We start from the raw sequence: 14,330 nt of genomic DNA, 5'->3' as shown, positions 1-14,330 counted from the left end.
CCCATGCATTTTGTCCAGTTCTAACAAAACCTTCCATATTATTAAAAATATATAATGCATTGTTCCAGTTCTGACAAAACCTTCCGAATTATAAAAAATACAATTTTGTTTTCGCAAACATTATAGCAAAGATAATAAGTTTAAATGTGTTTACCCTCTTATTCTACTGTTATTTACAAAGACAAGCACAAAGCTACTATTTGCCTTATTGCTATTCAATCTAAGTTTTAAAGGGATCTTTTCACGCTTTGGTAAATTGACAAAATTGAAAAAAGTTGTTTCAGATTCGCAAATTTTCGTTTTAGTTATTATATTTGTGAGGAAACAGTAATACTGAACATTTACCATGGTCTAATATAGCCATTATATGCATCTTTTGACGATTTTAAAACCTAAAAATTATAAAGCGTTGCAACGCGAAACAATTGAATAATTTGGAGAGTTCTGTTTTTGTCGTTAAATTTTGTGAAACTACGAAGATTGCTTATATAAGGTATAAAATTCGTCAAGTATGTGTACTTGGCGGAATAGCTCAGTTGGCTAATGCGTTTTTACTTCAAGACTCTGGCAGGACTCCAGGGGTCACCGGTACGAAACCTGGTCCGGGCAATGTTCTTTTCCTTTTTTTAATTTTATTCTTGATTTTTTTCTGGAGCTTTTACGATCCAATGTTTACATTTATCGATATGAAGCATTTAATGAATAAGTTAAAAAATGCCAAAATCTGTGAAAAGGCCCCTTTAAATTAGATTGTCAATTGGTTTTTATGATTAAATGGGAACATCGTATCACGCGCACAGCATTTTTTTATCATATCGTACTGATTTAGTTACAAACAACAATGCTTACAAAATCAATTTTTTAAAGAGTCCCAACTGCAAAAAATGCATTGTTTAATTTAACATATTAATTTATCTATGCTGTACGACAGCCTAATGTTTTGAATTCGCGAAAAGTAACAACATTCGTTATAAATCCTTATTTCATTCTGCATTCATTTACGTCGAAGTGCGTGAAATTTCAGTTTAGAATAACCTACTTCCTTTCGTTAACTGTGCTTAAATGATGCAGGGCATTCAATAATAAACACAAAATAATACAAATCAGACAAAATGCTGGTATATTTTAATGTTATATAGGAGAGGAAATACACATTTATAAAACGCGTATATGACATGTTTAAGCAAGAATAGTTTCGCTGTTAGCAGTCAAAGACGATCTGATTTTCTGTACGTTTTTCCCATGTGAAGGCTTAACTATGGAAGCGTATATGGTGCATCCCAATAATATTTTCATGTCGGATTAGTTTATATCGACTTACTGTGAAATAACATGGCATGTCGTCATAGTTTTGTAGTTTTTTTCCTTTTAATTTTACTCGCCATAACGACATTAAGTTAAAGTCTCGACGTAAATGTTTCCGGCTTTTCCCGAAACAATATTTGGTCGACATGATCTTAGTTGACAATCAACATAAAATGACTTGCCATCATACTTTCAGTCGACACGATTAGTTATTTTTACGCCATGGCACCTTTTTCATATCATGCCGTATCATATCATATAATGTTTACATCATCACAGCATCATCGTGTACCATATACGCTTCCATACTTAAGAAAAGTCTGCAAACTTCATTTAATTCATGAAACAAATCGCACTCATATCGTGAAACTTAAAATATCTCATAAAACCCCACTAACAGTGTTATGTATAAATTATATTACTCCTTTTGGACGGGACCTATCTAATGTTTCTTTTTTAAGATTGATAATGAATTTATCTCATCCTGATGTTACACTTAAAGTAATGTTTGCATAGGATTGAAACTGTAATTTGTGTCGTTATACATAGTCATGCTTACCGATTAAAAAAAAAATGCGGCGTAAATTTCCCAATTAAACCAAGGTAATTTTTTTCAAAATTGTAAGAAAAAAACGCGTTTCAATGTGCTTTCATTATTTATTATACTCTATAATTGTAAATATATTGTTTTCTGAACCAAATCAATGCATATTAAACTCAACAATTATGCTGATAATTCTCTTTGCGAATCAACACTGGTCTCGGTAGGAAGATATGTGATGCATTGGAGACTGTTAAGAAAAGGAGCCATTTTGAAAAAAGTTACAATACATGTAGACATAATTAAATTATTTTGAAAATTAACATAATGACAATAGCCCTAATTAAACTAATACAACTAACGTTAGCAATATATTTGAAATACTTTATTTGCAGACATAAATGAATGCATATCAGGCCCATGTAAGAACGGCGCTGCATGTAACGACGCCGTTAACAAGTACACATGCACCTGTGCAATCGGCTTCACTGGAACACTATGTGACACAAGTAAGTGTACAAAATGTAAAGTATTTGTTTAATATTTCCATATGTAAATTTTTGGTGTTTATATTGTTGAGACACTTCTTGAACGTTAAGAATTATTACACATTCGACGTTTCAATAAAGATTGGTTGTTTTAAACAACAATCATAATATCCACTTAGCTGGAGAACTCCGTTATTTCATGCCAATCTTACATGTAACCATAAGAAGACACAATCGGATATAACACCCAGAAAAAAAAATGTTCTAGCATAAGTATCGTACATAAGTATACGCCATGTTGTAGTTTCTTTAATAAATGCAATATATATCAATGCCATGTATGGTATAAATATATTGTATAGAAGCGCTTTTGTGGAGTAAGTTTACTTTTTAGTTCTTTACTTTTAGACATTGACGACTGTGCATCTGGTCCGTGCCAAAATGGAGGAGCCTGTGCAGACGGCATTGCCAAATATTCGTGCACGTGTGCTACTGGATATACCGGAACACATTGTGAAACGAGTAAATATTCATAAATATAATAATTTTACGATGCGTTTGGCATTAAATCCTACGATATCATTCACATTTTAGTTAGAGTACATGATTAGATTTCTAATCAGGCAAATAATCTTTTTTTAAGCGTTGGGATACATCAAATCCCATATTCAATGTACTAAATGCTGTTAATGGCGCGATAATTATGTATATCTAGCTCAGTATTACCGTGTTTTTTTGTTCAGATAGCATAACTATTGAATACCACAGAAGCAATACAAACTATATGCCCTGTGGTTAAAGAACTTGTACAAGATATGTTAAGGGATACTACGCTCATACAGAACTTGTTTAGGAGAGGCAAAAGTTCACATCCAAGCGATTACGAGATTAATAGTTATGTTAAACGTGTAGTATTGATTAAGTGGGTTGATGGATGCGCGTGCACTTCTATTAAGTTTTAAGAGTTATTTCTTTTTTATTAAGTGTGTGTAGGGCGAAAACGTTTGAGTTTTAATAACAATATCAAAATAAAGCGACTTAAAGGACACACCTCAACAAAAACACGTAAAATTAAGCGCTTCTATTAACACATTTCATCAACATTTTTGTTTGATTAAAAACTCAACGTAATTAAGATAAAGATGTGTTGTATTTGTAAAATATGTTTAAATGTCATTACCAACCAGTATTTGTAGGTTTCAAGGGAAACTCAAAATCAAATTTAAATATTAATTTTTGTGTTTAGTGAGCTTAACGATATAGATGTGTATATGATTAGTGTTTATGTGTACTATAAGAAGTATTGCTGTCTTAATGGATTAATGAGTTATTACACTAACCTTTAAAAGCGGTCTTAAAAATTGATTTATCGACTTAAAGAGCATTTCAAAGCCCTTATAATATTTGTTTACATACTATTAACCGTTAATGCCTATATCCATACAGATATCAACGAATGTGTATCCAGTCCGTGCAAAAATGGCGCCACGTGCGAGGACAAAGTGGCCGGGTACACCTGTGCTTGTCCTGCGGGCTATACAGGAACTGTGTGCGAGACAGGTAATTGTATATGCATTGGTTCACCTGTTGCAATTATGTTACGGATAAACGGATGCATATTAACGCATTTCGTTATTAAATAGCACACTATAGTGCATAACATAACTAAACTTAATCTGAACTGAAAGTGCAATGATCCTGAATAATGAACTCTTCGGTGAAGTAAATATATGTTGAAGTTATACTCATTTGATGTCTAAAAATTCTTATGTCATGTATTATCAAAGGTAAATATGTATATGATAAGTCCATTAATACTATCAGTAATTAATTCAAATGACGCGAACAAATTTTCATTACTTCCAGAAATAAATGAATGTTCATCGAACCCGTGTAAAAATGGCGCCACATGTAACGACCTGGTGAACCTGTATACCTGCGGTTGTGCACCAGGCTACTCGGGACCTACTTGTGCTTCAGGTTAAACAACTAAGAACGAGTGTATAACACAACAGATACATGTTCTCTACATCTGATATATACTACATATACTTAAACCAAACAATAAACTGTTGACACGCAACAAGTTGTTTTGGTCTGGATTGTATCATAGAAGGTGTTATCATTTTAATTGCACACGTATTGATACAATACAGTAAGTATCGGAACACTATGTATGTTCTGATCCGCGACACTTAGACCTACGAGTTCCTGATATATTATTTCATAAGCATCATAATTTTGTGTTGTTATTTAATGACATATACGCTATGTACATGATTTGTAAACAAAGGTCATATGTAGCGTTACAAAATCTAAATGTGTAACAAAAATCTTTCAAGTGCAGCTTTTATTTCGAGCATAAAAGTTGGCGCATATACATCTACATAGTTCAATTGTTAATGTAAAAACTGGTCGAACTGGAATATAATAGAATACAGAAACACTCTCCTAAACTGTATTTGAACTTTATTACAGACATAAATGAATGTGCGTCCACTCCCTGTCAGAATTTCGGCACTTGCCATGATCGTGTTAACGGCTTCAACTGTACATGCGTCAGTGGATACAACGGGCATATCTGTCAGAACAGTGAGTCTTTTAAAACGTATATTTTATTTAATTAATATTTTCAAATTGCTTACTAGCATAGTAAATGATAAATGAGGAATAATCAGTAACCCACTGTGTCAAACGGTAAACAACCATAGTCACTGTAATCATATCAGTTATCTTCATTCTTTTACCAAAACTACTTTGTTCTCGCTCTCAAAACGAACAATTAAGTCAGAGATGCTGAACTCAGACTTTGTGAAATGACGTCGTTATTTTTACTGCATATATGTAGGATTACCGCGATATTATATAATAAAACCTTTAAGATATGTAAACAAACGGTGGAAAAGCATGAAATAACAAAAAAATCACTATGTTATACTAAAGAATAATCCGAGTAACACCAACTGTAATTTAATAACTTAAATAAATGCATTAATTTATAATTACGCAAAATGTTTTTGGTACTGACTCCATGTGAGAGAGGATATTTTTCTTCTTTTTTTCATTCTGCGTCCTGTTAATTTTCAAATTTTCCTTGAGTCAAACTTCTGACAGCCGTTGTAACGTTATAACTCGTAGTAAGAAATTTATAGTGATGCACTATATTTGAATTTATAAATATCTAGTTGTCAACTTTATAACAAATAACGCACGTGTATGCAGATAAAATAAGGTAATTGAACTTTATCATGGATTCTCAAATTGGTGTTTATTTTCACATGGATCGTCCTATTATGTTTTCTCTGATATCATCATATATATTAAGCATTGACGCAATTAACATCATGACTGTGACTAAATAACTAACTGCGTAAAATTATAAAAGTATGAGATGTTAATCGTCAACTACTTGAATCATCCCAATTAGGGGTAAAACAGCTGTTTTTTTAAATAACGCAACGTACATTTATCTCGTGTCTCGACTGAAAGCGTTTTCCTAGTTTTCCAGGTTGAGTTTTCGATGACTTTTCGATCGTGTTTGCTTAATTCAATCATTTTCACTAAATTAACAATTTCTTGTGTTGCACTCGTTTAAATTCGCTTAATCAACTTAAACATAAATAATTAATTTAAAGATTTGTTAAATAGAGAAATAGAGATTTGGACAATGTTTGACATGGCATTGCATTTTCTTATTAAAGAAGGGATCGAAAAAAAAAGGTAAACAAAAAAGTTTACCCGACCTGTCTGCCCAATTTTGACGATGCCAGTGGAACGAATTACTTTCTTTTTGGCCTACTACTTTTTATTACAGATATCGATGAGTGTGCAGCAGCTACATGCTTAAACGGTGGAACATGCAACGATGGCATCAACAAATTCACATGCAGTTGCAAACCTGGATATACTGGAACAATTTGTGAAACAAGTATGTTTAGCAAAACTTCAACGTTGTGCCATAATGCATTTTGTTTGATCGGGCATGTACGGTGTCCATGTGTCGTTTGGACGAATCTGCATATTCTGCCGTTACGTTAGATATATCGATCACGTACAGGTCGCTTGTCAAGGGTTTGTTCATTGCTTTTCTATCTTTGTTTTATTTGACTTATTTGTCTAAACCTGATATGTATCTTTTCCTCAAAGCCAAATTTTTTTTGAAAAGTCTCATCCGTAGGCCCGAATGACTGATTTATAACAGTGTGGTGGCTTATTGGAGACAATTGCTCCAACATTTCGGCTACATGTGTATTTAAAAGTGAAAGGCAACCCAATCGGTTATACGACTTACTCGTATCTCTTATGCTTTTTAACATTATTTATTGCTATTAAACTAAATACATATAAACAGCAATAGCTGTCATCCGGACACGAAACATTATATGAACAATAATTTATATTATTAAGTTATTCCTTTTTACTTGAACGCTAAACGATTAATGATGATGCAGACATGTGCTTTTTCATTTACTGTGAGGCTCAATGCCCCATACTCCATGTGCTATTTTGTTCCCGTATTGTTTAGTATTTAAGTCAAATGCATGAAATATACCAATCGCAAACGTTTAAAAAAGCTGTAAATGATTTTGTTGAATAGTCATCATTCCTTTATTGAACGCAAGGTGGAAATGAGCATCTACCATTTTTTTTCGATGTGTGTTCGTATTTACTACTCGCAATTGAAAAATCATGGACTGAAACCAGATGCGATTTTTTACTTGACTTTCTCCCTATAATGTCATGGCAGGTACATGATATGAGAATGTTCGAATAATTGAAATTTGATTCAGATATCAACGAGTGTGTCACCGCCATCTGTCAGAACGGAGGATCATGTGTGGACCAGGTGAATGCGTATACATGCAGTTGTGTGTCGGGGTACACTGGAACCCACTGCGAAACGAGTCAGTACATATTTGGAATTTATGTTTTTAATTTAATTGTATGTTTATTTATTAAAGGTTAAGTATTCTAGTATTTGGTTGTTTTAAAACAATTGTTAAGAAGCACACTTACAGGTCTAACCATTGATTTTCTTACTATAAGAGTGAGCGATTTCTTGAGGTAATTATCATATTATTTTCTCACTGTGAGTTTTTATATTCAGATATCAACGAATGTGAATCTAATACGTGCAAACATGGCGCAACGTGTCAGGACAAAGTGGCCGGCTACACGTGTTCTTGTGTGGCGGGCTATACGGGCACCTTCTGTGATACAGGTAATTTTATATATATACATGTCAAACAGGTAAAACGGATGAAAGACACATTACAGTGTACTAATTCAATACAACACTATAGTGCTATTGATAACTGAAGTTATAATGTTCTGACCATATGATGATCCTGTGAAATAATCCCTGAGGGTAAGTCAACGTCCAATACTTTGTACTGCGACGCCTGTGGTGGCCTATAACATGTGTACACAATGTATACACGCATTATCCAGGTAAATAGTTACATTATTATTGCTAATGCTTTTCGTCCTTCATTTGAATGAAATTCACTAATTTGTCATCACTTTCAGATATCAACGAATGTACATCGAGCCCATGTGGAAATGGCGCCTCGTGCAACGACCTGGTGAACCAATATACATGCACCTGTGCGCCAGGCTATTCGGGCCCTACGTGTGCTGCAGGTTAAACAATTTTGAAAACTTCTCATAAGCAAATGAACGTTCTCTACATTGAATATGTAACAATTTAAGTCGCATTAAATAGTTCATCGTGATTTATTGGTTCCAATGTGATTGTAATGATAATATTATTTTATGTATGAAACAAACATTGCTTATGATATAGTAACATATAGTTTTGCATTACACGGTCCTATTTTCACATTAACAAAAATAAAATACTACGCTTGTATCTCCTCATTTACCACGAGAAAACTAGTTCCGCGTCGGCGCATACAATTATATATGTATCATTTTAATTGCACAAATCTTTATCAAATCATGTTGTATTCGATACTTTTCTGAGTGTTCGGTCAATTAACATCTTGTTGTTAAGACGCGCAGCAGGCAATTGAAGGCATCGACCATTGCCCTCGTAATGTATGATCCTTCTCATCAGAACTTCGAATTGTTGTTGAATTACTTATACATAATGTTCGCGATTTCTTAAATAAAGATCAGAAGCAGCATTTCAAAATGACAAAATATGATAGAAACTCAAGAAAAAAAGCATAACAGTACAAACTTGAATCATTATTACATCTGAGCTTTTATTTCGGAAACCATATCCGTCAAAAATACAAAAACGAAACAAAATAATTCAATAGTGCTTATGCACAAATTGACAAATAAACACATTAAGACAATCTTCTTTTGTTTAAACATGATTTAAACTTTATTGTAGACATTAATGAATGTTCGTCCAATCCCTGCCAGAATTTCGGCACGTGTCAAGATCGTGTTAACGGCTTTAATTGTACGTGCGTCAGTGGATACAACGGGCATATCTGTCAGAACAGTGAGTATGTTATGCGGTATTATTGTTGCTGTCCTAACGGGTTATTATAGCGGTCATTGGTAAAACTACAATCATTTACACAGTTTCACTGTTACTACATTTTCTTTATTCTTGTATCAAACAAATAATCCACGGATACCGGTTTACAAGTGAAATAACGTCGTTATATACGCGGCATGACTGTATGATTGCCGCGACATTGTAATGAAAATCTCTTTTAAAAGTCAACCAAATGGTGGAAAAGCATGAAATGAAATATAATGATGATCGATTTTCCATTCATGAGCTATCAAATAGTTTTATTCACGAGTGATAATAGAAAATACGAAATATTACGAGGCACTGCGGTGTTCTCTGGATCACTTATTTATTAAATTTTCGAATTGTTATCTTCGGCAAAAACATTTACATAAAACCTAACGTAAGTTGATTCATGTGTTCATTTTAGAGATGATATTTGTTCAAGCTTTGATTTAAAATAAATTTATAAAGGCATACATCCCTACATTTGTTTAACCATGACGAGACGTTGTCCGTCCGCAAATAACCTTCAGCCGGTTCTTTAGCTAGTATTTATGCAAAAGTATAAGCACTTACCATTACAGATATAGATGAGTGTGCAGCGGCCACTTGCTTAAACGGTGGATCATGCAACGACGGCATCAACAAATTCACGTGCAGTTGCAAGCCCGGATATACTGGAACGACATGTGAAACAAGTATGTACTGCACAACTTTTACTGTGTGCCAGGTTGTATGCTAATTGCATGTGTGTTAATAAGACAAACTTTGTGGCCATATGCCGTTTGAGCAAATCAGAACAGCATAAAGAAACTTTTTCGAGAGCGTGTAGGTTGCTATGCGAAAGCTTGATCACAGCTTGACTTTTGTAGTTTTATTCGACGTAGCTGTCAAACCCTGGTTTTGGATATTCTAAATAAAAAGTAGAAAGTTAGAGAAATGTATTGCGATTAGATTCTTATAGATAATTCCTCACATTGCATCGGCTGAAATGAGAAAAGTGCTCTAACATTTTGGCTGCATACTTTTTATGAACAACAACTTGTAATTCAGACCTATTTCTTTACATTGTTAAAGGGTTTGTTTATACATATATGTTACGAGCTTTGCTGTGGCAGATTGCGTGTTCATGGAATAAGTTGTTTGTTCATACCATGAGGTTTTTCTCCATAATTCATCGCTTTAAATTGACCTCTTCAATGCGGTAGAGTAAAAATATTACACTCGACTCGTGCATGTATGTGTAATGAGTTGTAACCCTCAAGTTTCTTGCTGATACATGTATATGTAGTGAGAAAAATCTTCTAAAATAAGAATAATACTTTATGCAAATGCTCGTTTTATACAGTGCATGCCCTTTGACGTTTCCTGTTTTATAAAGAACACATTTTATACATTTCAATGTTTTATTGTAAACCGGCATGTGTTCATGAAATGTTTTATACATTCCGTCAGATGCAATTCTACCTCCCTCTTTCGAAATGTCGAATTAGTTTTTAACTAACAAACTTAATAGCCAAATTTTTTGCATGTTGTAAACTATTGACGCCATATATACATAACATAGCAACGCTAATATAATGACCATCGTGTCCGCTTGCCTCATCTTAAGTACGACTGATTTGATTTTTTTTTAATAGGAACAAGATATACTAGTATGCAGTCTGATTGATCAGTCTAAATAATACTATAAAGCACGTTAACAAGATGCATTAATGAATACTCAGACAAAAGTATATTTCTTTATAAATGTATGTTCGCGTGTGCGGATTTTATGTCAGGATGTTGAACCTTTAGTAAGTTTTTTGTATAGCTGTGTGTTATTCTTATTAAGTATCTGTGTTGTTATGTGTTGCTGTTGATTTTTTTGCGATGTTATGAGCGTTTGACGTTGAGAATTTTTCCATATCACAGTTTTTCGGATGTTCTTTTTTTAAGACACGCTTTCAGATATATAGCTGATTTCAAGTGAGTGAGTCTACCTACATGACGAATAGATGATATGCGAGTTTTATTCCGATCCACTGATTTTTGGCAAAGTTACAGGGAGTGGACTTTCCTATAGAATAACAGTTTTACCGGATTTTTTTCCTAAACGCTTGCAGGTATTGGCCTGATTTTGCTGTGCGATTTTACCAACATGACTTGCGTTTGAGTTTCGTTCCGGTCCACTGATTTTTGCAAAAGTTACGAACCTTTGAATTTTCACTTCCTGATTTTTTTTTCAAAAACGATTTCAGATACTGTTCAAGGCCCGTAACTTTGTCAAATATCAATGAACCATAACTTCGTCATGATATGTTCAATGGGATAAAGCTAAGGTGTGACTTGAAAGAGAAGTATAAGGCATTGTGTTTCTGAAACGCAGCTCTTGTTGTTTTTGTTTCGAATTATTCCCTTTGTTGTCTAGTCATATAACAGTGCAACAATTTGCGAATATTAGCAGTAATATTTCAGATGTCAACGAGTGTGTTGGTGCAATCTGCCAGAACGGAGGTTCATGTGTTGACCAGGTGAATGCGTATACATGCAGTTGTGTGTCGGGGTACACTGGAACCAATTGCGAAACGAGTTAGTTTTACTTTCAGGCTATAAGAACAATATCAAAATAACGATTTTATTGACCATTCATACTTGAAAAGTTATTAATTAAGCGATAGTTTAACAATTTGTCCATGAATAAGAAACTTACTTGTTTAGATATAACTTTAAAGACACTTTTCAAACGATACATTTATTTTTCAAAAATATAATTCCGTAAAAGTCGTCGCTATGCCTATATAACGCGACCAGACATTGTGGGATCAACACGTTATTTGATATAGAATCTATCCAATTTTTCATTTTAGATATCAATGATTGCATCGGTCAGAAGTGCGAGAATGGAGCCACGTGCTTGGACGGTATCGCTAAATACACGTGCGAATGTGTACCCGGCTACAATGGAACGTTGTGTCAAAATAGTGAGTTAAACTAAGGAACGCACTTAGCGATGGCAGCTTATATACTTAAATCCGACGTCAAGAGAATATTTCCAAAGCAATCATTTAAATACCAGTTGCCGCACACGTTATGTTGCCGGGCTAGGAATCGAACTTGCGAGGCACGCTATGACAGTGCGGTTATTAACTGAGCTTACCGGCCTATGCAGTCATTCTTTAAAGCGCCGTGTGTGACTTTCGCAGAAACGTTATTCTGTGACTCAAATAGAATATGCGTAAATATGTGTCAACGTTTTGGACAATACTGTTTTGTATCGATTCTAACATGTATAAACCACACGTTATGAGACAGATTTGGTATTACACTTGTACTGAGGGTAAAATTTGAACCTTATATTTTCGAATCATCGTATCATTGTGTCTACCTTTACAAATGTTCGTGCTTTAAAGTAAATGTAATGTATGCCATAAACGTATATCAGTGGTATGTATCATTATAATAAAATACATATCGCCGGCAATAGTTCATTATAGATTTTAATGTATAAATAGAAAGCGTAAACTCTTAGTAACTAGACTATACGTAGTAGGTTTGGGGTGGGGACATGACATTCAAAGTCTTTAGCTCTGGTTAATCAATTTTATTTACGCTGACCAATATACCGGTAGCAATTACGGAAAGACCTAAACAAAACAATAACAATAGTTTGTCAAACATAACAAATCAAGCAATACGACGAAATATGAATAAAATGAATATCACAATAGATACACTAATTCACACACATTTCATAATACAAAATGTTCATTAATGGAAAACAGTTTTACAACTCACCAGGTTGGAATTAACGAAGTCCACTAGACGGTTTTGGATAATACAAGCGTGGTCAGTAAATAAACAATGAAATAAAACACATATATCGAATGACCAATCAGAATATTGCCTCAGATAAATTCTTAATTACGATTGGACATAACAACTATTGCATGAGCCTTCATTTGTGAACGAACACTGACGAAAGGACATAGTTCCGACAAATAGTAAAGGTGTATTATATGTTAAGGGAGATAATAAATTGACCTGTACGATATATAGTTTAACAATTGTATACAATGTTTGATTGAATTTACAAAACGATAAATCTTATGATAAACATGTAATGACCATATAGCCACTGATTATGTTTTCTGCTATCCTGACATGCATTAATATTCGAGATATTCGCTATTATCACCGACTGGACTGCACATACATGTTTTGTCTATTTTGTCTATTGCCCAGATGCATTATGTATCAAAATAAAGACTGAATTGAGTGAACATAAGTGTAGCTTTAAGTTCGTGTTTTCAGACATTAACGAGTGTGCGATCCACGTCTGTCAGAATGGAGCCACGTGCGTGGATGTCGTAAACGGGTACACGTGCACATGCGTTAACGGTTTCACTGGAATATTCTGCCAATCAAGTAATTATTGCCATGACTCAGCCCCGATCGTAGTGTTATTTATGATTTAAATATATTCAGTTGTTTGGTATTGACGCTTTCAAACTAACCGAAATACAACTCGATCGTGGTAGGAAATCAGTATATGTACATGTATTAATAAATAAGTTACTGACAGCGTATCATTGGTTGTATGGTATTGACGCTTTCAGATTTACCGGAAATATAACTTGATCGTGTAAATAAGTACATGTATTGATAAAAAAGTTACTGACACAAAGCTCCTTTATTTTGCACAGTCAACACATGTATGGTAGTCTGTTTGAGTAAATAGAGTTGACAATCTGAACGCGTCGATACCTACACATATTGATGCATGCACTTGTTAAATCCTAGACATCAACGAATGCTCTCCAAATCCATGTCAAAACGGTGGGGCATGCGCAGACCTTGTATACGGGTACAAGTGTACTTGCCTTAATGGCTACACCGGAAGCACGTGTGCAACAGGTTAGTTCTGCGGATGTATACAAGTTAAAAACTGTGAACAAGTTTGTATCATTCCAATATTTTTTATCATAGCTTATTGTTTAGACAATATGTATTCATAAATTGTATTGTCTGATAAAAGTGTGGTTTTATTTTTACTATAATATTGCTTCATAAAGTTAAACAAAGTACGAAAAGATGTCACCAAAACATGATATGAAATGATTGAGTGTATTTCTATTTGTATAATTACATGTATCGCTTTATTTTCATACCTCTACGCACAGTCAACAATCTCAGATAAAAAAGGCGATCATAGCCAATTGTAACTTTGACCGTAACCAATTGTGAAACAAAGTAACTATGAAAGTACTAGGCTTAACGCACAAGCCAAAATTGTACAATTGAGACAAACGATAAAGAATACTCATATTAGTTTTTATTTTGTTAAAGTGCTTAAGTGGTGATAATCGTGTACAATTTCGAACATTTTTTATTATAAATCAGGGACATTTTTGCCAGTGTCATAAGTACCACTAAATGAGCTGCAAACGTGTAAACAATGATTTGTTCTATTTATCAATCTTTTACTTTATATGATGTGGGTCCTATATATTTTTCT

General features: G+C 33.8%; 1 protein-coding gene across 1 annotated transcript in view; it reads left to right on the top strand.

Annotated features, from left to right (window-relative positions):
- LOC127850565 (uncharacterized) overlaps window positions 1-14,330 on the top strand; it is a 112,268-nt gene that overhangs the window by 51,500 nt on the left and 46,438 nt on the right. Inside the window, exons 38-52 of the mRNA XM_052383724.1 lie at window positions 2,242-2,355; window positions 2,743-2,856; window positions 3,781-3,894; window positions 4,201-4,314; window positions 4,813-4,926; window positions 6,149-6,262; window positions 7,125-7,238; window positions 7,442-7,555; window positions 7,864-7,977; window positions 8,699-8,812; window positions 9,418-9,531; window positions 11,291-11,404; window positions 11,683-11,796; window positions 13,127-13,240; window positions 13,616-13,729. Coding sequence (XP_052239684.1) covers window positions 2,242-2,355; window positions 2,743-2,856; window positions 3,781-3,894; window positions 4,201-4,314; window positions 4,813-4,926; window positions 6,149-6,262; window positions 7,125-7,238; window positions 7,442-7,555; window positions 7,864-7,977; window positions 8,699-8,812; window positions 9,418-9,531; window positions 11,291-11,404; window positions 11,683-11,796; window positions 13,127-13,240; window positions 13,616-13,729 — 1,710 coding nt within the window. The remainder of the gene's footprint in view (window positions 1-2,241; window positions 2,356-2,742; window positions 2,857-3,780; window positions 3,895-4,200; window positions 4,315-4,812; window positions 4,927-6,148; window positions 6,263-7,124; window positions 7,239-7,441; window positions 7,556-7,863; window positions 7,978-8,698; window positions 8,813-9,417; window positions 9,532-11,290; window positions 11,405-11,682; window positions 11,797-13,126; window positions 13,241-13,615; window positions 13,730-14,330) is intronic.

The sequence above is a fragment of the Dreissena polymorpha genome, chromosome 1 (assembly GCF_020536995.1).
Source record: "Dreissena polymorpha isolate Duluth1 chromosome 1, UMN_Dpol_1.0, whole genome shotgun sequence".
NCBI classification, from domain to species: Eukaryota; Metazoa; Mollusca; class Bivalvia; order Myida; family Dreissenidae; genus Dreissena; species Dreissena polymorpha.
This window is presented reverse-complemented; position numbering and strand designations above follow the sequence as displayed.